The 27667-nt window shown below is 39.9% G+C and overlaps 3 protein-coding genes across 8 annotated transcripts in view; 2 read left to right on the top strand and 1 right to left on the bottom strand.

Moving 5' to 3' along the window:
* The window catches only part of elovl1b (ELOVL fatty acid elongase 1b), a 19994-nt gene extending 1240 nt beyond the window's left edge, over nt 1–18754 (bottom strand). The window contains exons 1-8 of one of the 4 annotated variants that reach the window (XM_046049108.1): nt 18685–18754; nt 18404–18553; nt 2682–2784; nt 2405–2595; nt 2183–2263; nt 2014–2070; nt 1816–1921; nt 530–666 (exon numbers count right to left, since the gene is read on the bottom strand). In XM_046049108.1, the coding sequence (XP_045905064.1) occupies nt 530–666; nt 1816–1921; nt 2014–2070; nt 2183–2263; nt 2405–2595; nt 2682–2760 (651 nt within the window). In that variant the 5' untranslated portion in view covers nt 2761–2784; nt 18404–18553; nt 18685–18754. Of the gene's footprint in view, nt 1–529; nt 667–1815; nt 1922–2013; nt 2071–2182; nt 2264–2404; nt 2596–2681; nt 2785–7738; nt 7927–12935; nt 12957–18403; nt 18554–18684 lie in introns of those variants that run through there. The other 3 variants (XM_046049105.1, XM_046049106.1, XM_046049107.1) reach the window with 3 other exon arrangements.
* The window catches only part of lpxn (leupaxin), a 665334-nt gene that overhangs the window by 413873 nt on the left and 223794 nt on the right, over nt 1–27667 (top strand). The gene's annotated exons all lie outside the window — the stretch shown is intronic.
* Nucleotides 17530–27667, top strand: mob3c (MOB kinase activator 3C). 3 transcript variants are annotated; one of them, XM_046049123.1, is made up of 5 exons: nt 17530–17709; nt 22130–22327; nt 24098–24715; nt 26217–26419; nt 27216–27667. In XM_046049123.1, the coding sequence occupies exons 3-5, from the start codon at nt 24298–24300 to the stop codon at nt 27243–27245; spliced, it is 651 nt and encodes a 216-aa protein (XP_045905079.1). In that variant the 5' UTR covers nt 17530–17709; nt 22130–22327; nt 24098–24297; the 3' UTR covers nt 27246–27667. The 3 variants fall into 3 exon arrangements, with proteins under 3 accessions (XP_045905079.1, XP_045905081.1, XP_045905080.1); XM_046049125.1 differs by lacking the exon at nt 17530–17709 and adding an exon at nt 18425–18540; XM_046049124.1 differs by lacking the exon at nt 17530–17709 and adding an exon at nt 18661–18840.

Raw genomic sequence — 27667 nt, 5'->3', positions numbered from 1 at the left:
AGCTAAAGTAAGCAAAAGTGACAGCCAGGGACTCCAAAACAGTAGGTCATACTCTGTCTCCTCTCTGCCTGCTTGTCGACTGACTGACGCTCCTACCTTGTTAATGATGAACCATTATCCATTTATTAGGTAACCCAAGGTTGAGATTATCTTTTATTTTGTTTATTACAGACAGACAGGCTCTATAGGTCTTGCATGTGGATTTAATGACATGCAACGTGTCTTGATTTGAACCAATATCCAACTGAATCTTTCCATGTGTATAGGAGGGGTGAGAAATAGCGTTATTTGGACAATTAGTGAAGCTCTGTAGTTCTAGGTAGGATAAATATCCCCCAGACAGGAAGTATTCATCAGATTTGGTGTTGCTATTTGATTTGTTCACATGCTGGCACTGTATCTCCTCTGCCGGGCTCCATAAACATTTCTATGCAAGTCTTTATCAGTTTCCAAAACTTCTTCATCACACCTGAACCTGGCTCTTTTTATTTTCTTAACAAACACAGAAAAATACATAGGGTGTACGTACCAGCTGAATGGCAGTCATGTATTTTTTCCACCACAAAAACTTCTGGAAGCGTGGTCCAGCAGCAGCAAGGCCGTAGTAGAAATACATGATGACGTGGACGGATGAATTCACCATGGCATGGAAAGATCCCATTCCACCTGGGGGAATATCATAAATAACATTAGGCCGGCTCAGACCAGGGGCCTGAACTACGAAGCAGGATTTGATATTAGTTATATTATGAGTAGGGCTTGGGCGATTTATTGACGTTAACGATTATGTAAATAGTCGACTCGCATTACGTGCATCGAAGTGTCGCTGCATCGCTGCATCCAGTGTTAGTGGGATTCCCAGACAAGCTCCAGCTACAAGACCTCGCCTTCGACCGAAGTTTGGGAGTATTTTAGACAGATACTCAACAATGTGCTGCTCCATGAGCTCTCTATGAATTGGAAATAGCTTCGCTGCAGCATAACTCCTGCCCACGAACACGTGAAGCAGCATGAACACATGAAGTGAAAGCAATCCGGAGCACTTTGTCTAGATGGCAGCACCGCAAATCCTGTGTCTTCACACAAGAATGGCACATTATCAGCATGAGGACACGTAGTCCAATAAAATGTATTTATACACAAATGTAATTATTGTCAGATCCACTTTCATAATCTAATGATTTGGTAGTGATATTATAAGCCTGTTAACTTACACATTCACACCGTCTGCAATTGGCAAATGCAGCTCTGGTGCTTTTAGCCTGGATTGTGGCTTTAACTCTTTACCATTTGTCTATTATAGTTTGCTCTTCGTTTTATGAAATATGCCGCTCTGCTGCCAGTGGACTTGTCCATGTTTGCGATTGATCGTCTGCTGCAAACACCGCCCCTTTCATGTGAACACGCTCATGGTTGGAATGGGAAACCCTGGCTTGACTTACTGAGGTGATAACCAGCGCCGTGTGACCGCTAAACGCAAAGATGGTTGTTAGGGTTAGTGAAGCGAGATAACAAAAAGATATCCTGGGTATGCTGAACTTGCTTCATAGTATAGGCCCCCATGTAACCAAAGAACCTTTTTCAGTACTTTACAATGGCCTGCACAATGTTTCTTGAATAACTTTTTAATGAGGCAAAAGCAGAAACCAAATGGAGGTCATTGTTGCTGATTGTACAGGTCAAGACTGGTTTGCAGGATGAAGTTATCACACTATATCCCCAACCTGCTACTTTTCCTCCATTAATCATTTTCAAACTCTTCGACAAGTCAAAATTGTAGTTAGTTAATGTGTAGTAAAGTTAATGTGTAATCACCAGGAGCATAGGCAATTCCCCACCACCATGTCCAGGGCATGAAAGAGTGGTGGAAGATGTGAAGGAAGGTGATCTGGCCGTGCTTTTTCCTCAAAACGAAGAAGACCTGAAGAAAAGAGGATGTTGATAAGTTATAGCCGAGCTATGGTGACCAAAACTGAAGCCCCAAGGCAATCGGGTGAAATGGACTGAACTTACGGTGTCAATGAGCTCAATAATCTTGGAGAACCAGAACAGCCAGGCCACTCGCACCATCTGGGGAGAAGCAAAGACTTGAGTTAACGGGAAGTGCACAGCCACCTTAATAATCATTTTACTTCATATTAATCAAGAATTGTACATGACTGAGTGGTTAGAGGGAACGTACTCGTAGTGCTTCAGGACTGTCAGAGGTATCAACTGGATCACATCGCCAGGTATACGTTGTGGTCCACCCAGACATCAAGAACTAAATAACAAGGAAAGTTTATTTAATATGACTGAACAATATTTAAATTTGCAGTCATAGCTAATTACAAATTAGCGATGATGACAGAAATGACATAGATTAAGCCATGTCCACTGGAGACTTTAAATAACAGTGTTTTACCTCATAAACGATGAATATTGACAATGCCACTAGCATGAAGTTGTAGACTATCATGGCTTCCTTTAGCTGGAATGGCTTGCGATTGGCCATTATGCGAGGTCCAAGGTACAGTACAAAGAACAGGTAGCACAGCAATATTGTGGACATGGGAATAGGACCCTGCATCAGTGGATACTCCTTCAGCCGTGGATCTGATTTGGGGGGGGGGGGGGACTACATTAAACAATTAACCAAATATATAGTTATCTTTTTGTATTTACTCAGGTAAATCACCTACCGAGTCCCGCCAAGAGGTAGTCATAGATATCCATGGCATGTGAGCCAATCTCCTGAATCCCTTGAAGCATGTTTGCCATCTTGTATTGTTGTGTCCCAATTATCTGCACAAAAACAACAAAGCTCATTGTTAGTTTTATCTTGACACAGCCAAACACAGTAGCAATCCTTCCATCACTCCCATGATAGTAACTCAAAGAGGGAAATATCACTCAGTTCAAGAAAACAATATTTTGGCCAGTTTTATGTCAAAAGACAAAAAAAGATGTTCAGACAGGTTTTGGATGTGTAAAAGTAGCTAAAATGTACCAGTTTTTCAAGAATTGGTTACATAAATACAGGATCACATGTCTTACTCATTGCGTGGGTCTTCCTGTGGATGACCCGTGACCAACAAATGCCTTCAAGGGGCATTTTGTAATATTTCCTGATTGAGAGGGGCTGAAATGCTGTTACTAGGACAGAGAAGCTCATCACACACTAAACAAACACTCCCAAACAAAAATCCCTGGATGCTTTGACCCAGCACCAACGACTCATCAGACATGGCCTGATATCAGAGGGGAGGTGCTACAGGGAAGTGGGAAGGCATCCCTCATCCCACACTAAGCACGGCCCTCTACTGGCGTTTGTTAGCAGGAGTCAGGTCAGTAGTTGAGACACACAGTTGAGAAAAACTGCTCTCCTAAAATGAACCCAACTGGAATAAAACATACATTTTGAAAATAACTGTGGAAAAAGGGGAAGGTTCTGGGTCACTGAACACAAAGTGCAGAACCCGGACCTCGATATCAAAGTTCCTTAAACCAACAACTGCTCCTTCTTGTTGTGCGACTACCACATGTATTAGAAAACTGCCTCTGCAAACTGAATCCATCATTTCAACTACAGCTATGGTGAGAAGTGTTTTGCCATTGTAAAGTGTCATGACATGCAGCATGCACACAGGAATGTTGCTATGGTTTTCAGACCTGCGTATTTTTCTGTTGACAAAGGCTTACCATATCAAGTGTAAACTGTGTAGCATATTCACAAAGTAGAGGACATGCAGGGTGCGGTCTCCTCACAACACACTGGACCCAGAGGGAGTCATTGTTTGATGTACAATCTACAATGCTCAACCTTTTCACTGCTTAAGGGCTAAAGAACAGCACTCCTTAAGCCAATATAATTAAAATCGAATAATTTCATGCTGCTCAGGAAAACTGCAAGAGGGAACACAGTGTAAAGACATTTAATGTGTAAACTTCAGCTAAGCATTTTGCCAACAATAAGCTGGGTCAAAGTCTAAGGATGTCAACTTTTTTTCGGTATCAGTTTTTTATAACACTGTTATCACAGGATGTGAAGCAGGAAATTAAATTTGCAGGATATTTTCAGTGGTATTTTAGTCTCTCATGGACTCACTGAGTACTTTCAGTGAGTTAATGAATGTAAAACACATTACAAACTAACTCACACTGAATGAAATTGATTCTGAACAGCACAGGTCTACAATGAAAATTGATTATCTCTCGCAAACTGGACACTCCTCTGCCTTTTGTAGATGCCCTCTACAGTCTGCACAGTATTTTACTGGTTGATCTTCTTGTAAAGCTTCCAGGTGATTAAATCCAGCATTCAAGACCAATTTGTGACAGCTGCACTTGCACTGCAGTATTGACTAACTTCTTTCCCTTGACATGGTGAAAACTTTAACTTGAGTTTTGGCGTCTTGCAAGCCTCAGTGTTATCATCAGAAGTGCAAATGATGGCGTTGTACAACACATCAGATATGACATTTCAGAAAACTCTTACACAAAAAGCTGTGGTTGTTTTTGAACCCACGATGAGGCATTTGGTTGGGCGCCTCACATTTCAACAAGAGTATCATCATGTCTGCGCTGCAGAGTCTGTCTTGTTCTGAGGAAAAATGCTGAACAGTTAAATTGACCAGATGGTCATCTGGTCAGGTTAGTGGTAATGTCTAGGTTATTTAATGTAGTGACACTGAATTGTGTAGTGGCAGTTTGACCATGTCACATTGCTTAAATTTGAATTCAGAATTTTGTTTCCAGTATAAACTTAAAGGAGTTTTTCAAGCCAAAATTCTCAGTTACATTGATAATGCATTTTAATTACAATAGTTTAGTGTAGTTTTAGTGTATACATGAGTTAAGATTTAGTTTGTATGCCAACTTAAATCAAACTGTTGTGATTATTCAGAAACCCTATAAAAAATAATGTAGGATTTGCTTTTTGAATACAAGTTCTAAATCTCCCAAGTTCAAACTACTGTATGAACAGGCAACATGTGAGAGTCAGACTTGTGTTTATTTAGGGAATACAGACCAATAAGAAAACTGATTGGGTGAGTCAGGGGGATAGTCTTATGATCAGCACTGAGAAGAAAAATGAAACAATATATTTATGCATCCTAAGTCCCAGATGAAGATAGAAGTTGAAAGAAACATGAAAATGAAGCCCCTTCCATTCCAGCGCAGTGAAACCATAAAACTTACCATGAACTGGCAAAGATCATTTTACAAGAACCACTAACAACAGTTACTGTAACTTGCTGCTCTGACATTTTTGTACCATTTGTTGCATCTACTAATCAATGAACTCAACCATAGTGACTCCACCTAGATTTGGACAAGGGGCCATATTACAGAAACTTCCTAACCTGCAGATCCTATCCTAACTGCTTGGTAACCATGGAAATAAGGGTTAGGAACTGTTAATGATAAGGCCATTACAGATTAACAGTTAACAGAGATGAGAAAATAGTCATCGGTTACTAAGTAATAGAGCCTGACCGATATATTGGCCGGCCGATATTATCGGCCGATATGAGCCAATTGCATTTAATCGGCATCTGCCGTGTATAACGGCAGATATATGACTATTAAAGAAACCTAGAGTCAGATCCTTCACTCATGTCATGGGTGTTGCATAGTTTGCCCACCAGAGGGTGACCAGCTGCAGCTCCCCTGTTAATTACACTGCCTCACCACAAAAAAAAAAAAGAAAAAAAAAAGCTGACCGGAGTTTACAGGAGCTTACACGCAGCATTTAGAAACAGGCAGAGGGCTGTGTTAGCGGTGAGTTGGTCTTTTGTCAATTACATGACTTTAATAATTATAATAAAACAGATCCAGTCACCCCTCCCGTTTTTCACTGCTGTCTCCCGGCTTCCTACCAGCTCACAGCAGTTTAATGTTTAACGGTAACTGCTGACAGACGTAACTGTAGATTTATTTCAAACAGTGTGGCAGTTCTAGTGAATGGTCCACATTTGTCCCTAGTTCATCACTTCTAAATATTCTCTAAAATCACGTAACGTTACAGTAGCTAACGCTGCCCGTTGCTAAATTAGCCACATGCTAATGCCGGGTTTATCAGTGGAGGAGCGCTGAGGTCGTAATGGGACGCAAAATTATAGTTTTTGACGTATTCTAAATATATCTATGAGCCGCCTGTCTGCAGTTAGTCAGCGTGTCTGAAATGATTAAACCAGAGCGGACATGTAAATAAACGTGAGCTGAACAAGAAAATAACACGGCTTCCTGTAGCTCCTCTTTTTGTGACGTTGTAGATGTCAAACGCTGTAGTCAGAGCCGTAACGGCTCTGGTTGTAGTTATAACATTAGTTAAATGAAATCTGAAAGTTGCAGGTCCTCGTAGACATTCCTGGATGCATTCAACAGCAGCTCACTGTATCCGAGAGGGCATGATTTATACTAACGGTGGTTAAATAGTTTCACGTAGCTTTGGTTAGAATTAAAGACTGCTGGTAAAGGGATGAACTAGATGTGAATGTGCTACATTGAAATTATGGCAGATTATGTGTAAAGTGAAATACACATGCTTATTCTCTCTCACTCTCTCTCTGTTTACAGATGGGCTGAAAAGTTGCACCTTCCTGTAGCAAATATTTATTGATGTGCAAATGTTTATATGTTCACTTTTTGAGACTGTAATCTATTTTATTAACATAATCCATTTAGGAAAAGGTTTTAAAGCCCACATACATACCAGCTTTCAATAGCGGCCTGTTCTAAGTGTAGTTTATACAGTAAAGGGGCCTACTATCCAAATCATACTTAAAAATCAAGATATCGGCTCATAAATTGGGTCTTTTTCACTTTAATATTGGCATCGACCCCCAAGAACCCATATCGGTCAGGCTCTACTAGGTAACAAACAACAGTGGATGACTGATGTTGGATTGACCATTTAGGATTTCCTAACATGAGATAAGATGTGATTCCTAAAGTAAGTTAGGATTTGCTTCTGTAATACCAAAGAGGGAAAAATCCTGTCTCTTCCTATCTTAGTTTAAGACTTAACATAGGAATTTTCTATAATACAGCCCCTGGAGTAGAAACTGTTGTCAGCTGACCTCAACTGTTCAACGGTATTCAGCAATACTAGTAATTTCACAAGAGGACAGGAACTTCCTCATAACTGTGTGAGGGCTCCAAAAAGTGTCTCCTATATTGAAGCAATTTAGCTGTAGACATATGGCCACTTAAGTACAAGTCTACCTTTCTGTGCCCTCTCAAGAGAACTGTTCATAACTGTCCAGTCCATTCTTGTGACTAAACCAAAACATTTATTTTTAATAGAGCTACAAAAAAAACAAAACAGTTACTCTATGCCCCGACGCAACCGCTCAAATTACAAGGAAACCTTGACAAGGAGGTGGCTGGTTTACATCTACCAAGAAGATATAGCACAGTGGAAAGGGAGGGGGAACATTTCCTGTGAGAGCCATGTCAATGAATCATAGGGATGGAAAAAGGGATCTCACGCTCACGAGGTAGGAGTTAATGATGAACAAACTGGAGCTGAGATGAAAAAAAAGATTTTATAGGAGCAGACAAGAACCCATTAGTCAAACACACCGTAAAGTATCCATTACTTTAAACAGAACAGAGATCCCCATAATAAGAGAAACCTTTCCTGTTGGTAAAAGAAAAGCTACAACAAAACCAAAACCCTTCAGCTGCTCAACATGTGGGCAGACTCCACACTCAAGTTAGTTCACCTTCTACGTAATATTGAGCAACTTACCTTGTCGAGTCTAGAATTTTCCCCCTTTAAATCATCAAAAGACAACGTGGATTCCTCTTTCACAGTACGGCAAAACTTCTCTGTAAACTATAAGTGCAGGCAGGCGGGCAGGCTGGGGTAGCAGCAAAGAGAGAAAAAACAGCAGAGCAGGGAGAGGAAACACAGAGAGCGACAGAGAGATAGATGGGGTAAGGGAATGAGAAAGTAAACTGACAAAGTGTGACTGGTACAGCAGTCGTCCAAATCCCCACCCTCCCTGACTCACACAGTAGATGAATAAGTAGCTCACAGAAGGAGAGGGAGGGAAAGAGGCTGAGCCTGAGAGAGAGAGAGAGCACTGTGTGCAAGCGAGCGGCCAAGAGAGAGTACAACTGGGGTGAGAGTCAGATGGCCCCTATTTAAACCCACGGCACAAAACACCAAGAAATAAAATGCAGCTTGCTATTTTGTGACCGCCGCCCTTACTTCGACAAGTCTGAGTCCCCGTCTGGCTTTTACTCTCCTGGTCACACCCTCTACCCACTGAGACACACATACAGAGAAACACGACACGACTCTGGAGTCGCCCTGTAAGTTTTCACTATGGGGTGGGCTGATAATATTATTCAAGGGCAGCGGGCGAGAAATCAGTGGAGACTCTGTTATCATGAAGGGGGCCATTGTTACGCCTTCATTGGCTCTCTACCCGGCCACCACCCATTAAGCAGAACTGGCATTCATTTCTGTCCCTGTGTTGAGAGACAATGTCATCGCTAAAACGCCTGAAACAAGACAGGAGTAGTTGTGTTTCTACTTGTGAGGTAGACTCTCCTTTGCTTTGGCAGACTAATTTCATGCCATTTATTTTATTTTTGTCTACGTAAGCTAGTGTACTATTTCCACTTACAATGCTGCTTAATATTTAGCACAGAACATTCTTGCTTCGTATAGTTCCAATTTTTAGCACACATGTCCAGTTTACTGGCAGCTACAAGGATCACAACCCATCATAGCCTACCAGAACAAAATCTAATACATTCAAGCTCGGAAGCACCATAAACAGTCATAAAACCTCGATGTTTACTTAGGGTTGAAGAGTAAGGCTAATGGCAGATAATGAGTGCTGCACAGGGAAGACATGAGTCCTACATTAATGCTTAAAAATCTTCAGTGTGTTGTGTTATGACGTTAAACCCTTATTAGGAAATAACTTACTCTGATCTCACTGCCACGCCCAGCCGTTCCATGGAGGAACAAAACCTTATAATTATAGTAATTGTTAAGTTTTCTGCTTACGGATTGGTAGCAGGTAAATGGCCACTCCAGGTAGGAATGCGCGGGGAAACCCCAAAGGTTCATTCATAATTTATTCAGATGGTCAATTATGGCTGGACGATTTGGTCAAAAATGTTATCACGTTAAAAATTTTCATATCAAATCGATAATTATCACGATAAATGTCAAATTGTCATTTCTTTCAAGTTTAAAGGCTTATTTTTGCTTCTGTTGAGGAACAGAGATGGTTAATTGTGGTTTTGAAATTATTCTTTATGGTCAGAACATGACAAACACATGATGCCAAACAGTGGAGTAGTTAGCAAATCTGAGGTAGAAAATCCAAAACAATTATTTTTAACAAATATGCATGAGTAAAATTAAGCAAAATCTTTTTTCAGTCCCTTTTCCTCAACAAAATACATAACTTAATAGAAAAATGAAGTCCTAATTTGTTTGTGACTCTTAATTAATCTAAATTAATTATTAATTAAATCAACACAACACATTAATTAATATTTGTTAGATTGTTATTGAGGAAAATTATATTGCACTACTTATCAACATTGTTTTATTGCCACTAATGCAGAAGTAAAATAGCCTTGTAAAGCCACATCATTCTCAAAATTTATCTATGGAAGGCTTTTGAATAAAATGTCGTAATTTTTTTACATCACCCTAGCATGTATTCTAGCCGACAATGCTGTTTGTCTAACATGCAATTTGCCTACTTCAACAAGTCTTGATGTTCGCATGACAGTCCCAAACAGAGACTGATGCATTTATCTCTTAATAGTCCTGTAACGTTATCCCTACCACTCACAGTTGCCAACCAGTATTTCCTTTTTGAGTGCGTAGTGAGTGTGTGGTTGAAAGAGCAGGTATTCACTACAATACATCAGCTCAGATCACAGGTTTTACCTTACTATCTTCCTAATTGGTTGAAGAAAACCCTCTCATTCCTCCTCAAGCCTCTGGTGAGTTATCTCCGTCTGTGACAAACATTCATTAATACAGACTAAAGATAATAAAACTTGACGTTGAGCATGATTTTGTTTTTTTGTTTTTTTAATGACTTTGGCAGTTATTTTGATAAAACAGTAACTGTGTGATTTCATAATTGTAATAATGTCACTCGTCTTTCTTAGTCTCCTCGTGGTTCTGCCACCTTAACACCATCGCTGGAGGTGGGTGAGAAAGTAATTTTGGAATGAATCAGACATTGCAAGTAATGGGCAAAACGCCAAAACATACCGATTCTTTCTCTGCCTTATTTTTTAGATCTGTTCAAGATCTGTGGATGCAGCTGTTGAGGTAGTCTACGGTTTGCTGTCAACTAATGATGCTTGTTCATGTCTGTGAAGGTTCTCAGTCATCCAGGTCATTGTTATCCAAAGAAGGTTAAAGTCAAGGGCAACTGGACATGGTTGAAGATATTAGAAGATGTTTTGTCCCTCATCCGAGAGACTTCTTCACTGAAATAACTAGTAGAGAAACTCAGCTATTTCACCTCTGTGGGGTCGTTGGCCAAGATCATCGATACCGCTGGTTCATTAGTGCTCCTGGCTGTTGTAATGACAGTCGTTAGAAACACAAGTCTGAACGACCATCATTGACATCTTCACCTAAGGCCAAGAGGTAAGTGTTACCTCTATTTTGTCACTGTAAGCCTTCTTTGATGTTGCCCTGTATCTGATTGGGCTGATTTTACCTGTCACTCTGTCCCTGGGGGGAGTGGTGGCAGCGCTCTAGTGCATTTAAGCCCCTCCTCCAAATACCAAAACACACCTGGTAAGAAAATGAAATCTTAGTTTTCTGCTATAGTTGTTGACAGTTATTTCAAGTATGACAGTCATCCTGCACTGTTAAACAAACACCCCTCTTCAACTCGCAAAATAAGCAACGCGGCAAAGTGAAGAGGGAAGGATTAAGAAAAGCCAATTATGGTGGTTTACAAAAGAGCTCCCTGACTGCTCATATGGTCAACTTCTGAATTGATAATCATTAAAACTGCCCTACAGACACAAGCATCAGTCACGTAAGAAAAAATGTATAGTTAAAGCCACACATGGTAACCCTACTTTAGTAAAAGTGTGGTCCAAGTGTTTTCACCAAAGTAAAACCAAAACCCAAAGCAAACTAGTCCCACTTCCATCCACTGTGTGAAGTGAAAAGTAGTCAAAGTAGAAAGCAAGAAATACTTAATGCTTTAGGAGTGGTGTAAAGTATTATTAGCAGGTTATAAACAGTTTAAAATGTTTTTGTTTTTAAACACACACACATACACACACAAGCAAAAGTCAGGAAAATTCCAGAGACTAGACATGTCGTGTAGATACACCTTGTTTCCAGGCACAGTGCCAATCAAAATACATCTGCCCATTTTAGACTACAAATTCATTACACTAAGTACTGTGTGACTTCATATCTAAAACCTCATCTTGAAATGTGTAAGAGCTACATCACATCAACTGATGTCTACTGGATTTGGATTTGAAGTGTGTTTGACACTCAACTGCCAAAGCCTGATTCTGAACTTCTGATTATCTTGGTAAACTCGTTGACTAGGAAAGTGTAATGAGCACAAGTCTCCCAGATTATTTCCTCCAACGTATCACACACTGAAAAACATGAATTATTCTGTTCTGAAAAGCCAGGTCTTACAGTAGAGGCATTACCTTCAGAGGTTAACGCAAAAATGCCTGTGAAAAGTTGTCGGGGTTTCAAGTTATTAGTGGTTCAGCTCAGAACTAGCAACATTCTGGACAGCAGATGTTTTTTGTCAGGTTATATTTACCAACCACAGCGAATCTTTATTACAGCCTCTTCTTACCTTTTAAACAAGTCAGCAGAAAATCTTGAATGACTGCAACGTCAAACTGAAAATTGAGTGAATGCCAAGTTGAAGCAGATTGTATCAGTAAAGTGAAAACTCAGTCTCACATGGCAAAAACAATAACACACATCCAATCAAACCAGCAGGATGACAAACTCACTCGCAATAAAACAAGGCCTTCAATCAGTGAACTCGTCCTGGCCTTCAGGGACGGCACACCTGATGCCAAGGTCATCTCAGTCAAGATACGTCTGACATAATAGTCTCAAGATAACAACAGAGATGAAAAAGAGCTGTATTCAAAACCAAGCAGGTCTCATTCCACACTGGCTACAACTCAAATCTAATCCAAACTCGTTACGCTGCTGATGGTATCTGCCTCGTTAGAAACACACACACACACACACACACACACACACACACACAGCAAAGCTTAAAATATTTTAATTATTTAATATCATTGGCAGATATAGTCTTGTATATTTATCGTATTGGTATTTATGTTTGGAGACATGCAAAAAAGAAATTGCGGTACATTATTATACATGTTTTGTAGATGCATTTTGCATATTTCAATTTCTTTTTTTGTTTTTTTAGCAATTTTATTCACAATATATAGTGTCTCAAATGTATCACAGTTCTTCAGTAACAAATTTGAGGAATCCCTGTCAAAACATTTCTTGTGTTGATAGTCTCAGCCTCAAAAATACAAATTAAAAGTTGCAGCTGAAGACTTGTTGCCATTAAATATCTGGATATCTTTTGGATGAGCCGTGACTGCACATTATCCTCAGATTTGAATGTGCAAATTGGTTTCCAGTCATGTATGGCAGATTTGTGGTAAGATAAAAATGAATACCGGTGACTTAATGATTAACAAATTGAGCACAATGCATGCGCTTTAAAAATCACATCTAAGAAAAAAAAATTACTTTTAAGAAAAACAAATGTTGACAACCAAATACTAAAGTCGTAGTATGCCAGCTGTTATCAGGCACAGGAATGTTGCTGGGCTTGCTTTCATGTTTATACCATCTCCAGATTTTTGTGTTTAGGGGAGGGTGTGTGTGTGTGTGGGTGTGTGTGGGGGTGCAGTGTCATGCCTACCTGCATGTATTCATACATAGCAAGGCTGACCGTTCAACACTGGACTCATTCTTTTCAAGCCCCTCCCCTCCCTCCGGTCTCTGTTCCCCCTGCAGGTCTCACCCACCAGCGACTCATATTTCTGTAACATTCCACAGACAATAGAGCATCGTCCTTATGAATGAACTCAAGCTGATACGGATCGTGGAGAAACAACTGCAGCTCAGGAGGTGGAGGAAACATAAGGGAAAGTGAATTAGCATGGTGGCATCCTTCAGTCTGTGTCCACACACTGAGACATAATGAGAGGCTCTGAATAAATGATTCCACCTGAGTTATAAGCTAAATTGATACAACTGGTTAGGTGCGAGTCTATTCAAAATGGATGATATTTTTGAAATTAGAAAGTGTTTAAACAAGTTTTATTTGTTAAATAACATTTCAAAGTGTTTAAATTCATTTTTTTTAAAACATCACAGCCCAAAAACGTTAGGTGGCGCAACCAAATACACACACACACACACACACACAATTTATTATAAGTTATTGTTTTGGCAAGTACCTTAAGAGTGTCCAAAAAGTGTCAGGCCTAAAAAATTATTTTGTGCTTGTGTTTGGTATAACAGTTTTCTAAAATGATTGCATTCTAGTGGCCAGTTATTTAGTATCTTTAGTATCCAATTTTACATTTATTGATGGAAAAATAATTCTTCAACACAGTATCTATGATCATCATTGTTTTCAACCATTTGTTCACTTTAACCTATTTTTATTTTATTTTTTTATCAGTTTAAATGAATATTTTAGCTGGTTGCAACACCTGACAATTCAGTTGTGCCGAATATGCTGAATAATTGCCTTTTATTTCAAATACAAAAAAAGCGCTTTAGTCTCTAAGCTCATTAAAAAGCTTAGAGACTGTTGAACATTTTTAATTCAAAACTAATTTTGATTAAAATTGAGCTTTTTGGACTGTAAGTTCTGCCATCAGTTGATGTGATATGAAATCATTTTCAGAGTAAATGCATCACTGAGATCTGAGAAGATGTCAAACAGGTCAAAGAACGTGATTGTTCAGACAAGCAATAAACCAAAAGCTTAGCCAGATGATCTAAGATCTTAGTACTGTATGTTAAAGCTGAACCAGGAAGCCATTGTGTAAACTGTGATCATATCTACAACAGACACTTTGAGTAGGAATGTTACTGTTCCCCTTTGTTGACTCTTGGCTAACCTGAGGCTTTTTGAAAGAAACCTTCATGATCATTTGACCGCTCGAGATGCAGCTGCACTCAGAGTCATCGATGAACTAGGATAGTACAATGTTTGAAGAGCCAACTGAAATGATAGCCAAACCTACAAAAAACAGAGCCAAATAGCCTACGGCAAAGCAACCTTTGGTGAATTAGGGGGCAAGACTGTGCATAAATGTTCAAGTTCTGACTGGAGCCCTGTGTAAAGAATCCTGCCAGTAATATGAGAGGAATTTTCAACTAAACCCACGAGTACACCCTTAATTAGCTGGGCTTTACATAGGAGGGTCCCGTTTTAAAACAAGCTATCACTTGAATCACCCCCTCTCTCTCCAAAAACACAACATTTGAATGGTGAGAAGATGTGTAAACGCTTTGTTGCTATTATGGTTTAAAGATGGCCCACGGGTCAAATTCTAGCTCCAAAGCCAGAATAGCGCACATCTGGAAGCAATGTATGCCACCATGCTGGTTAGTGGTTTTCTGTGCTAAACGACGATAAATTTTCTTATCTTTCGATATCAATAATTATCACGATAAGTATCAAATCGTTATTTCTTTCGAGTTTGAAGGCTGATTTTTGCTCCTGGGTGACAGAGGATCACTTCACAAATCTGAGGTAGAACATTCAAAACAATTATGATAAAATCTTTTTTTAACAAATATGCATGAGTAAAATTAAGTACAAGCTTTTTTCAGTCTAACAAAATTACAATAAAAGAATTAAGTCTTAATTCGTGTGTGATTCAAGTGAATAAAATCAACATTTGTTGAATATTTATTGAACATTTGATATATTGTTATTGAAAAAAATTATATCACGATAATTATTGTTCTTGTTTTTTTGTCCAGCCCTAGCTAAAACCAGTCCAATTGTAACATTGTTCCACTATTGTACTAGCCCCCAGTAGCAGCTGATTTGTGTGAAAAGTCCCTCCCCAATCCCCACTCAAGGCCTGTGTAGGTGTCTCGTGGGAGAGCATGCTAAAACTCAAACTAAACACTTCCTTCACACTTGACCAATGTCAAACATCAGACAGGGAACACAATAGTCAGTTGAACCAATGACTCCTGAGCAGCTGAATCATTTTACAATTTTAATAACTGTGTTACAATCTGACCAAAAAACGATAATGCAGCAGTTCAAAACAACTTGTCTGAAAATCAACCTTACTTTCCAGGTAATCTCTTCATAATTCGTACTGAACTGGCGCATATTTAAAATATTATGCTTATTTCGGAAGCACTTACTTATATTGCACTAGACAAGATACTGTATGAAAATAATTTCACCAAATTAAATGCTGAATGTCAGGGTATGGCAGTTTCGCCACCAAGCCACACAAAATAATTAAACCAACTCGGAAGCGCCAACAACTGTAGCTCATCAAACAGCCACCAGAGGCTGGGTCTTTATAGATCATTTTCCCCGTCATGACAACTGTGCGGAGGGGGAATTTTTATATAACTTAACTTATTTAAATTATATTAACAGTTTTAGTTATGCATAATTAAGTGCATGGCCGATGTGAGTGACAGGTGGCTAGTCGTTACATGGTTCAGCAACACAGGCTTCATTCGGCCTGCCTCAGCTCCACATCTTTGCCCATTTTTGGATTAGCTGGAGTCAGGCAATGGCAACATGGTGATGACTGGAGCTGCCCACATTAAGCTTCACAACAGCTCTTCATGTTTTATGCAATCTATGTTGTCCACACAAAGGAAGAAACACATCAACTTTGAAAACATGAATTACAAACAGTCTCATAAAACATCAGCAAGGGAGTTCTTTGTTCAGAGAGAGCTGGACTTGAAAGTTCAAAATGTTTAAACAGTAACCTCTCGCTGTAATTTGGAGCGTACAGCCTGTTAAGTTGTCGGTGAACTTAAAGCAGCTTCTTCTCGTTAATGTGGGGGAGTATTCATGCATTAACCTACATAAATACTGAGATCAGAAATGCTCTAACATTTTCACTGACTGACTTAAATTTTTTAATTATTTATTAACCTTAAAAAAGAGAACATGGGCACCAAGTCTACTGACAACAGTTGCAAAGTAAACAGCAATAAACGGTTTTACAGTTTGCCAGATGCTGGCATCATAGGTGAGGTTCGAGATGACGGCGGCTGACTTTTGCCAACTTGATAGTCTAACATGAGCTGCAGGTGATGGCGCCGTCAAGTCGGATACATTCTGCCTGCGTGAGCTTACTGTAAGCTGAGATCAATGACTGCACCAAGTTGGAACCACACTTTTGCCCTTGGTGCAGCCGGGGAAAAGCAACTGCGGCCGCCGGACTCTGCGCCTGCAGCTGCCTTGCTCCCGCGAGGTTTTAATGTTATGTGACATAGTGACGTTTCGCAGCACCGGCGAAAGTCGGACACAATTTCTAACCAGCATGCTTTATTTGAAGTCCAGCATGCATCACATTAAGTCAGCGCTGCGCAGCGCTGCATGAAGTCAAACACACCTAATGTCAACCTGGGGAACACTGAAAAAGACTTTGTAGGAGGTAAGGATCATAAACAGTCAAAGTTATCAAAGAGTCTATCTCGCTTTGTGCTTCAGTATTATAACACGTATCATAACTACGTAGACTTAGGTGGTAAGGGAAAAGTGCATGAATAACATTTTGCTCCACTTAGCAAAAACTTTACTACAGCTGCTCAGTGACCAACAGAAGACTTGCGGTCAACTGTATGAAGTGTCGACGGCCGCATAAACACACCCAGCTCAGCCTGCAAAGGTTTTCTTGAGAAAACACTGGTTTAAGAAGAGCCCACGTCATTTCCACTGGCTGAAGCTTATACCTTTATAAATCAGCTCTGCTCTTGCCTTAAATGCAAGTCCTTCAAAGAGGGTGGTGACATTGGAAGCTGATTTACTGATAAGAACACACAATGCTAACAAAGCATTAACAGTCACACTGCTGCTGTAGTTAGTGTTTACATTACTATCTGAAATACACCTGGGCTGGTTGACCTTGAAGCCCTTGTTCTCTGTCTCGCAGGGGTTAGTTACGGCTAGTGTTTACATGTCTATACAGAGTTAGTGATCCATAATGTACCATAGGAAACGGTCATCTGAGAAGAGAAGAATTAGGGCCAGCTAGCACGAGACATTCAAGAAACATGTAGAGAAGAGCTACAACATGTTTAGCATTTTCACTTTTTATGTGCATATGTTTTTGTAAATTATTCTTTGTGAAAACAGTTACTGAAGCATTGGAGAAAATCTATTTAAATGTATATTTGGCCATATACAGAATCATTTTACCAGAATGACGTGTGGTTAAGAACTTCCAATTTTAGCCTCACAGTATTCTTTCTTTACTTGACTGACTTTAACTCATGAGCAGGTAAATTTCAATGGATTCCAGCATGGTTAAACACCATGTCGTATAAGGTTACATCATCTCTGACTCAGACTAACCACACTAAAAGCAAAGAAGAGCTCGAAACAAAGCGTGACCCTTGCATGTACTGAGTCCTTTCTGGCTAAAAGTGAACCGTTAGAAACAGTTACAACGTTTGGCCAGCAGGTAAGATTCACTTTTGATCCACTAGGGTGAAACTATATTTGCTATAATCCCCTAGCCTACCTGTTAGACATGCAAAAACACATTAAAGTGTCCTCTTGATCGCTCCGGTTAGGATGTTACTGTATGACAGCTAACGGTGGACTCCACAAAAAGATGACCGTCAACATTACCATTTGCCTTCAAAGTGCAGAGTGACAATAAAACCCACTTTTCAGAGCACAAGTCCGGCTGTCAATGAGCTCTTTGTCCGCAGGACAGGTGCAAATGATGTGAAGCGGGCAGATACAGCACGATAACATCAATAGCCCAAACAACTATAAGCTAATTGGTATGCAAATTAAATCTCCAAACAGACGTTTTCAAGGGACACACATTTGAGCAGAATACCGGACACGATGTCCGGGTGACTCACGACTAAAACAAAATCTTTAATTTACAGCCAAAAGTCTGTTATTTTTAGTCTACGTCTAAGATATTGTAGTTATAAAATATTGTGGTTATAAGATATTGTAGTTATATTTCCACCTAAGTGAACATAACTTGAAGCTGTGGAAGCGACCCCAACACCTCCCCCTCCCCCTTCCCTACAAAAAAACCCAAATATATAATAACGCACCTGAAATTAAGTAAAACCTATTTAAGTCAACATCAGCCTGACTGTTAAGTTGTATGAAAACATAACGGGATAACAAACCTTCGGAAAGTGTCGAAGGCACGCTGGTAATGTGGTCCAAAGACGCGTGTCTCTCGAGTTAGCTCTGCTTCCTCTTCCTTTCCGCTCCAATGGTCTGACCCAACCCTTCGGTGGAGCGGTAACAAGGTGGAGTCTCTGTGAGTTGGGCGCCTAATATGGACGTAATCAACAGATTGTATCAAAGGGTCAAATTAACTAGTGAACTATATTTGCTTTATCAGAAGGCGATCGTTAGACGACACACAGCTACTGGATGTGTGGTGAGGAGGTCATCCACAGACCGCAGGGTTGTCGGTTCGATCCCCGGCTCCGCATGTCGACGAGTCCTTGGGGCAAGACTGTGCACCCCAAATTGCTCCCGATGGTCAGACCAGCACTTTGTGTGGTCGGTCGTTGCCATCCGTTTGTGTGACATACAATTCCCCTCTGATGTATAGGTATTTTAAAAATACTGCCATTTAACTACAACAAGTCAATGAATTATTTCCATTTTTAGCTACTAAACTACCAACTATCAGTTTGCAACAATCTCCCTATCCATTACATTTACAATTAAATAATAGGATAAAAGCAGACCTTAGCTAGCCACCTGCCTCCACCGTTTATTTCCTTAACAGCTTTTATCTTCCACCAGGCACACTGTAGGATAAAAGCAACATCATTTACACAACACTGTTTACCTTCAGTGATTTATTCAGTCTTCAAAAATACTCAGTGAATGACAGAATCTGATCCCCAGTAAAGATAGGCGGCATAGCAGCAAGATGTTTTACATATAGCCTAGGCTAAAATATGTCTGCTCAGGTATGTGTCAGAAACACATTTTCACATTCAAAGAAAAGGATCTGATGCTAGTGGTGACTTAAAGTAATCCCACATTGGCAGTGAGGTAAAGTGATGTGAATGGACACTTTAATCTTGTGGGTGACGCTGTCCTGATGGTGGCCTTCACTCATAATGATTGGAGAGAGATTATGAGAGAATGGAGCAAAGCACAATGTGTTAGCTCAGCTTTTGTGGTCATTAATCATCCACCTATAAAGTAGTAAACTGTCCACCTGCTGCTCTTAGGGTCCTTCTTCATTGTACCTGAGTGATCAGTAATCTATGACCAGTAGGTAAGTACAGATTTCAACACAGATTTCAACACAGAAATACACAATGTTGCTTTGTTAACCCAGACAAAGGTTAAATTGACAGTAAAATGCTTGGAAGGTGTCTGATTCACTTATGTTGGTAAAATACATACCTAATAGAATTATTATTAGGATTATATATAATAATATATTTTTTTCCAATATCACTTTTACTTAAACTGAGAACAGATAGTAGCAAAACATATTTTACAGTTCAATATACATACATAACACCTTCCCCAAACCTACAGGTACAACAGTTTCATTAAACTTTGTGCTACCAGTAAAAGGCCTCAAAACAGCAGGCAGCGTGGTTTAGGTGAGTAATGATGACATAGTACTACTACTCGAAGTGATGATCAAAGGGTAAAATACTTGACTGCTTCCTCCTGTGTTGCATTTCTCTGTGATGACACTAGCACTCAGATCAAAACTAGAGCATAGGGCAGCAGCAGGCTTAATCTGTCTTGTTATGCTACATGGCATTCTTTGTGATTTGCCCATCGTTTCCTGTGTATGTTGTCACTACTTTTATTTATTTATTTATTTTTAAAAATCTGAATTGCATTATATATGTATAAGACAGATATTATTTTTAACTTGACTCTTATTTTTTTTGTCTTTTTGGTTGGATTGCATGTAATGATTTACAATATATATAAAAGAAAATAGATAACCTTCCTTTCTAAGTCAATGGCTTCTACCTTTTGAATTGAGTTTGGCAAGTTAATACATGTAGAATCCTGCAACAAAACTGTAGACTTCCACTTACCCTTAGACTGTATTGATAAGCTTTTAAACAATAATCAATCATTTATACCAAAACCACCACCAACACCAACCACAACGTCCTAATATTTTATCTCCGTAGTTTCATAATGTAAATTATTTTGACACTTGAAAACGTGCTTTTTTGTATTCCAAAAGAAAATCCTCTGCTGGTCTGAAAAAAAGGGTTATCCCCTGGCCAATGACTCACTGACTAACAAATGAATATGGAAAGTGTCATGAAACATAATAACAGTCATGGTGACCCCAAGTGGATATGTTGGATTATTACAACTCTGGGCTGCTTTCTTTTGTCCAAGTTTCCAATAGAAGCACTGAATTAAATTCATATGATAACTCAACAAAATATACATGCAAATATACATGTATACCTTACAGTACATGCATATGTATACACATGCATATGCATGAAAAGTGTGTTTTTAGTAAGCTATAAAAATGCATGATGAATACAAGAAAATATGAAAGTCTGAATAGATCTTTATCATGCAGTGAGGTCTTAGGTTAACCTCGCACGTTTGGCCCTTCATTTATGGTCAAACATATAAAGCAATAACTTTTCTATGTGTTCCCAAAAAGGGAGCCAAATGCAATGAAATAATTCTTAATCTTTCCTAACCTCATACAATGCATTTGGGGGATCAGAATTAATTCTATACTGAACAACATCAAACGTCTTGTGACAAAGTTCAGGGAAGCAATAAAACCTCACCTGTATCTTTGTGTACCTGTTTCCCTGGGAAGGAAGGAGGGAGGATTTCCCATTGGAAATCTCACCACCTCAATTCTACTACCGACTTGATTGACACAGTCCAATCAGACACTTGTTTGCATGTTCAGACAAGGATACACACTGAAACCGGTTGTGGTGATTAATCCTGGGTAGGGCAAAACTGTCATCCTGAATCTAGTTCCAGTTGTCTGCACTGCTAGCTTTTGATGCCGTTGCACAAACTGAGAAATGGCTATCTAGCAACCAGTAATCATTAGAACCTAAAATGTGCTTTCATTTTGTAAATGAGATGTTATCTTACTCTATCTCCTGCAATTTTATCATACTAGAAAGAGCAGGTACAGCTTCCTTTTGCAGGTTGGCTGCCATTAAACAGCAGAGAAACAGACGCCCTTATCATTTTTAGTGGGACCCATTCACCTTCCAGACAAAAGAAAACAGTCAATGTAGCTATCATAAGAACACTCATCCCCAAAGGACACCAGGAAATAGACTGTTTCAGTCAAACATGCCTGGTTTGTTAATGCTTTGAGTGCAGATTCTTTTGTCATTGTTTTTTAAGTGCATTTTTTGGAGAGTAGCGCTTTCTCTATTTAAGGGTAAGCTCTGAGTTCAATGACAATATCTTAAAAAGGCCAAGAATTTAAATGATATGTTATTGAGACTTCACAAAATAAAAAGAGCGGCATGGACTGCCAAACATCCAGAAATGTTTGTGGGATCATTCTGCTCCTTCTGTCCTATATGTGGCTTAAGAGGAGGGGTTGTTTTCTCAGGACCTTTACCAGAGGGCTGGGCTTTGGTGGGACAAGTAGGCTGGCTGCTCTGCCTACAGGATAAAAAGAAGGGGAAAAAATGGAAAACAGGGAGGTTTGAGCGGGGGTTTGGAAAGGCCTTTTCCAGTCCTTCTACTCTTTCAATTTATAGGTCCTCCATACTCACACCCATGTACAGGCACAGGCACACACACACATAGACAACAGAGCCCAGTAGACAAAGTCAGGATGTGACATCATCTGTAGGAAGAGAAGCCAAACAACTTTTTCTCTCTCTTTACTGTGTTGTCAGTGCTGCTGAGGGAAGTTGGAGCCTCTCGGTCTGTTAGTGGCCGGCAGGGAAGGAGAAGATCCAGAGGACGGGGGCAGAGCCGCTGGAGCTGTCCTCCACAGGGAGTTTAAAGTCAAGGGGTCTGGCGCATGAATCCTCCCTGAACTTCCCAAGACTTTCCACCACATTCCAGACCCTCTGCTGTAGGATTTCAGCCAGGTACAGTGCAGACAGCTTTTTCCATTCTGTAATCGCTTGTTTTTGATCACCCTCGGACTCTTCCTTTCTTTCTGCTTACTGCGACTTGCAATGCTTTCTTTCCCCCCTGCTCCTTTATGTGTCAGGTCTCGAGAGGAATTTTGTTTGTATGCAGTTGTCAGAGGCAAAATCCCAAAACAACCATGAAAGAATGCCAGCAGTACGTGATCAGACATGCTTCAGTCTGACTGCTGTTGAGACATAATGGGAGATGTAAAGTGATCAGAATTACATTCACTATGTCCCACATATTGCCACTTTTAGTACAAACCATTACTGTCTTCAGTAACTAACAATAACATTTAATGTTTGGCTGGTGTTGTGTCCCTGAATCGAGTACTGAATGAAACACTGTCACTATGAGCCTTTCTCAGAAGCCCTTTTGTTTTGGACACATTCAGGGCTATCTCATGACCACGTATTCATGCTCCCCCAGTGGTGACTTTTGTGACCATGAAGGCTAGTGGAAAGAAAAAGTACCCTTCTCATATATCAAATGGTGTTGAATCATCACTGTTTCCCTCAAATTCAAACAGAACCTAGCAAAACTACAAGCTTAACAGACCTGTGAGGAGTCTATCGATTGTGGCCTTTCTGAAATGTGACACTCAGTCAACACAAACACCCGTGTCAGTGCTTGGTCTATAATGTGAGCACAGATGATAATGCTGAGAAACTTCTGCTAATTTGAGTCACAGAGAAACAACCACAGAAAATGTTGAGGCCGGCAAATCAAAATGGGACACAAATGCGGATGTAGTATCATGTTGCAACCACGGTCACTTAAATGTGACTGCAGTGTCAAATCTGTGGAAGCAACATATGGTACAGTCTTCCAAAGTACTCTAACGGAAACACACAACTCAGTGTAACACAATGAAATGTGACCCTTTCAATTCTGTGATGTACTTGGAGTTTATTTATTTTAAACTGCCCCTTTATTTTCCTATACTAACCTACTCAGTTAATATTCAAATGCTAACATTTATGTTTTACTATCATAAGGTTTATGATAATGGTGTGTATTATGTGCCAGATACAGCTATCAGGAAAAAGAAATCATCTGTCAATAATATATTAGTTGTGTTTCATATCCCAAGACTTTTTTCCCAGTCTGACTGTCCCTGACTGTGTTTTTCGTAAGATGTCACGTTTTTACAAAACTAATATAAAGTTTTGTTGCCATAGCATCCATTTTTATACCTAAATGTTCTAAGTGAGAGTCATAAAGCTGTGACTGAGCAACGCTTGCATCGAACAGTGGCCTTTTTTGGTCACAGTACTCTCAAGAATTGTTACATCTTTAGTGAGTCGCAGCACGACATTCATTTTCTCAATTATGCTTGACTTTAATGGCCTGGATTTTGCCACAACCAACTGAAACTCAAACTGAAACTGTGGCTATTTCTATCTATGGGTACTATCGAAATCTTAATCTTGTGATAGGGTAATTTTGGTCACACAGAGCAGTGGAAGCAATAACGGCAGATTTGTAGCATGTACTTTGAGTCATTTTAATGATCTAGTTCTTGAAAATGTTTGAGTTGACACCTTTGATGTCATACCTTCTTTGTGGTTTTTATGCTTTTAATAAACAACCTAACAATGATATGGATGGTTTTGTAGTCATACCTTTTGATGCTTTGGTCACGTGCAAATTTCAGGCCTAATGCAGTGGATTGACAGAAAAGGAATAAGCCTGTGACTTCTCTTTTTTGTTCTGCTTCACAGAAACGTCCTGCCATTTGAAAACAAGAGCTCCCTGCAATCTGTACATGACAGACGCTGACCCCCAGTGACCTTAATTTCCGAGCCGAAACCAGCCTGGTTCCATATCTCGGGAAGGTCAAACTTTATCACTCCAAACTCCAAACAAATTATTATTCTGGAGATCTTATTTTCCCCTTATCTCAGGGGAAACGACTGAGTCAATGGCGTTGTGTCTTGGACAAGTGTTCAGCAAAGACAAAACATTCAGGCCTAGGAAGCGGTTTGAGCCGGGCACTCAGCGCTTTGAACTCTACAAGAAGGCCCAGGCCTCGCTCAAGTCCGGCTTGGACCTGAGGAAAGTGGTCCAGCTGCCGGAGGGAGAGAACATCAACGACTGGATTGCCGTTCATGTGGTGGATTTCTTTAACAGGATCAACTTGATCTATGGCACGATGAGCGAGTTCTGCACCGAGCGCACGTGTCCCATCATGTCTGGGGGGTTGAGGTACGAGTACAGATGGCAGGACGGTGACGACTACAAGAAACCCACCAAGCTGCCCGCTCTCAAGTACATGAACCTGCTGATGGACTGGATAGAGTCACTCATCAATAATGAGTATATCTTCCCCACCAGAGTAGGTGTGTGAGGAGTCTACAAATGAAGGCGTCAGACTATTATTAGTGTGTAACCTCATACTTGATTGATTAGGGCCTGCACTGATGTTGTGCTTCATCAGTGCTGAAGTGTCCGCCTGGAGTGCAGTGCTGTTCCCCTTCATTAACATCTCAAATGGGATGATAAAGTTCAAGCGGAGGTTAATTAAACAATAAGGTTGACATTTAGAGGAGCTTGAAGGGGTGACTGTGGTGTTATTTTATCTCAGCACTAGGTATGAGAATCAACACTTATTAGAGGTTAGAATTTCATGCATAATGGAGGAGTGAGCTCAGGCTCAGCGGTAAGCACTGAAACCAAAATGGCAAAGTGCTTCAACCAATCAGGAGATTCTCTGCATGAATTCTGCATGGTTTTCTTCGGATAGCTTCGGTTTCCTCCTACAGTCTATAGAAATGCAGATCAAGTGATATGAAAACTAAATTTCCCATAGGCATGAATAAGTTTTGTCTATTTGTTAGCCTGTGATAGATTGGCAATTTGTCCAGGGTAATGTCCCACATTACAGCCACTGTAGTTCAGGGCTACCTTTTGTCCAATGTGTGCACAACCCCCACAGCCCTGAGCAGGAATAAATAGGGACAGAAAATGTATGGATAGAGTAATCATAAGATGTGGAACAATGTGTCCAGCATACAAGTAGGCTACCCCTTATGTGCCACTTGGATGGGACAGCTTCAGATAAATGTTTGATCATTTTTCACTTGGTGGCTTCAGATCCTGCAGTTGCTGATGTTTAAGCCTTGTTTCTGTCTTCTTCTTTTTTTGGTAAAGTTTGACAATTTAACATGTGTATTACTACCATTTGAGGTGAATTTTCTGATAGCTTTCACACAAATTTATATGATATTGCTATTGTGGCAGAAAATATCAGGCTAATTTTTTTACCAATTCAATAATTTCTATTTTGTCTAATAGGCTGAGCTTCTCCACAGTAACTCCAGATGTAACCCCAGGGGTACATGTACCTCTGGCTGACAACCAAAGCTCCACTGTGCCTATGCTTAAAAAATTGAGTAATTCAGCTACAAAAGCCTTTTGTCGGTTCACACAAAGCATAGAGACAGTTTTTGGACTGACTAAATCCTCATGCAACAGAAAATTGTATTTTTATACATTTTGAATAAAGGTGCAGTGGAGTATTAAGAAACAGGTCCTACCTTTCCTCTTTCATGCACACATTTATCAACCCAGTACCTGAAAAAAGGTTGCGCTTGGAATTGCTTTTTGTCAGTGAAATATATTGTCCATGTAAATCATATTTCATTAAGACACTGACTTGTACTCAAAGATTGATGCTGTTGAGGAGAAATACTATTAGCCTACTTTAAGAACATTACATCTGCTAAATGATGGTTCCAGTTATAGAAAGTGATTATATTTTTTGTCTTAGAGCTATTCAAATCACTTCTTAGGTGGAACTCTATTAAATTCTGTAACACTTTTCTCCTTTCTTCACTCTAGGCGTACCTTTCCCCAAGAACTTCCAGCAGGTGTGCAAGAAGATCCTGAGCCGTCTCTTCAGGGTCTTTGTGCATGTTTACATCCATCACTTTGACAGTATCTGCAGCATGGGCGCAGAGGCCCACATCAATACCTGCTACAAGCACTACTACTACTTCATCTCAGAGTTCAACCTTATTGATCACTCTGAGCTGGAGCCCCTGGTGAGACAGTAGTGTGACCTCAGATATGTGAGGACAGGAAGCAGCAGAAAGCGGGTCAGATGGATGTTTTGCATTGGGAGGATTGTCAGTCTCACTCTCAAGTCTAGTCTAGTCTAGCAGCCATCCTGCCATCTATAACCATGTTTGTCTTTATGCCGGTGTGTTTTCCCAGCTAGTGCAGCCTATCTTAAAATCTACTAAAGCCACACAGACTACATGATCACTCAGCTTTACCATGGGCATACAACGCATGAACTGTGTCCTCCCTAAGATAATGACAATATTCCATTTGACAAACCCCTTCCCCAATTTTCTATCATGAAAGAAACTCGTTAACTGCTTTATACAAAATGGTTTGGTTTGAAGCAGCAACCCTCGTAAGAGAAGTTGCTGACTTTGTACAGTCATGTAATGAGGCAGAGTTTGTATAGTTGTTGCTTTTTCCCAACAAAGGGACCTCCATCACATATGAGCAGATGGACAATGGTGCTCCGAGCGTCAATAAAAGGCTTCAGTTATCATCATTATGAAGCCCGGGCTGTGTAATTCCTCTCCCAGAGTGAAACAGGCATGAGACATTTATGTCATCACACCGCAGAAAAGATACATCTTGTAAACAGACCCTGTTTTATTGTCCCACCTTTAGTACCCAAGGCAATTTTGTTTTGTTGTTGGAACAGCAGCTTTTCTTTCTCACGATAAGAAACGATGCTCCTCATATTGAAACAAGCATTCATCTTCTCATACAATATGAATTTGATGTGTTAAAAATGTCCTTTGCTTTTTTTTCCTACAGAAAGAGATGACAGAGAAGATATGCAATTAAACAAAACCACATGGACAAAGGAGTTTACATTTTGGCAGTATCTGAGCCCCGCGAGAAATCATCGGCTTCAAAACACTCAAAACAAAGAACAATTTTTCAAGACAAGTTGTACGAGTGGTTTTGTTGACATAACTGGGAAGGTCCACTGACTTACCAGACTTCTTCAGATGGTGGCATTGTGCCCTCCCAGAGGATTTATTTTACAGTAATTACAATAGTTGATGCCATCATTATACAAGTTTGCGTTGGTTTATAATACTACATCTCGTGTACTCGTGCTTTTTCTTTCCTCCTGTGCATGTATGTTTGTATTTGACCTTTTTATATACAGTGTTGACTCTTATTTTGTTGAATGAAAGTTTGTTTTTTATTTGATGTCAGTGCTTTTACAGTTTGAACATAAAAATGCAGCCTTAAAATGA

The sequence above is a fragment of the Micropterus dolomieu genome, linkage group LG05 (assembly GCF_021292245.1).
Source record: "Micropterus dolomieu isolate WLL.071019.BEF.003 ecotype Adirondacks linkage group LG05, ASM2129224v1, whole genome shotgun sequence".
In the NCBI taxonomy this organism is placed as follows: Eukaryota; Metazoa; Chordata; class Actinopteri; order Centrarchiformes; family Centrarchidae; genus Micropterus; species Micropterus dolomieu.
The sequence above is the reverse complement of the archived record's forward strand: the minus strand, read 5'-3'. Positions and strand labels throughout refer to the sequence as shown.

Excerpts from the sequence above, each read along its gene's own strand:
- mob3c (XM_046049123.1), top strand. The coding sequence starts at position 24,298 with ATGGCGTTGTGTCTTGGACAAGTGTTCAGCAAAGACAAAACATTCAGG. Across the intron at positions 24,716-26,216 it reads TATCTTCCCCACCAGAGTAG|GCGTACCTTTCCCCAAGAAC; the intron begins GTGTGTGAGGAG and ends TCTTCACTCTAG. Across the intron at positions 26,420-27,215 it reads ACTCTGAGCTGGAGCCCCTG|AAAGAGATGACAGAGAAGAT; the intron begins GTGAGACAGTAG and ends TTTTTCCTACAG.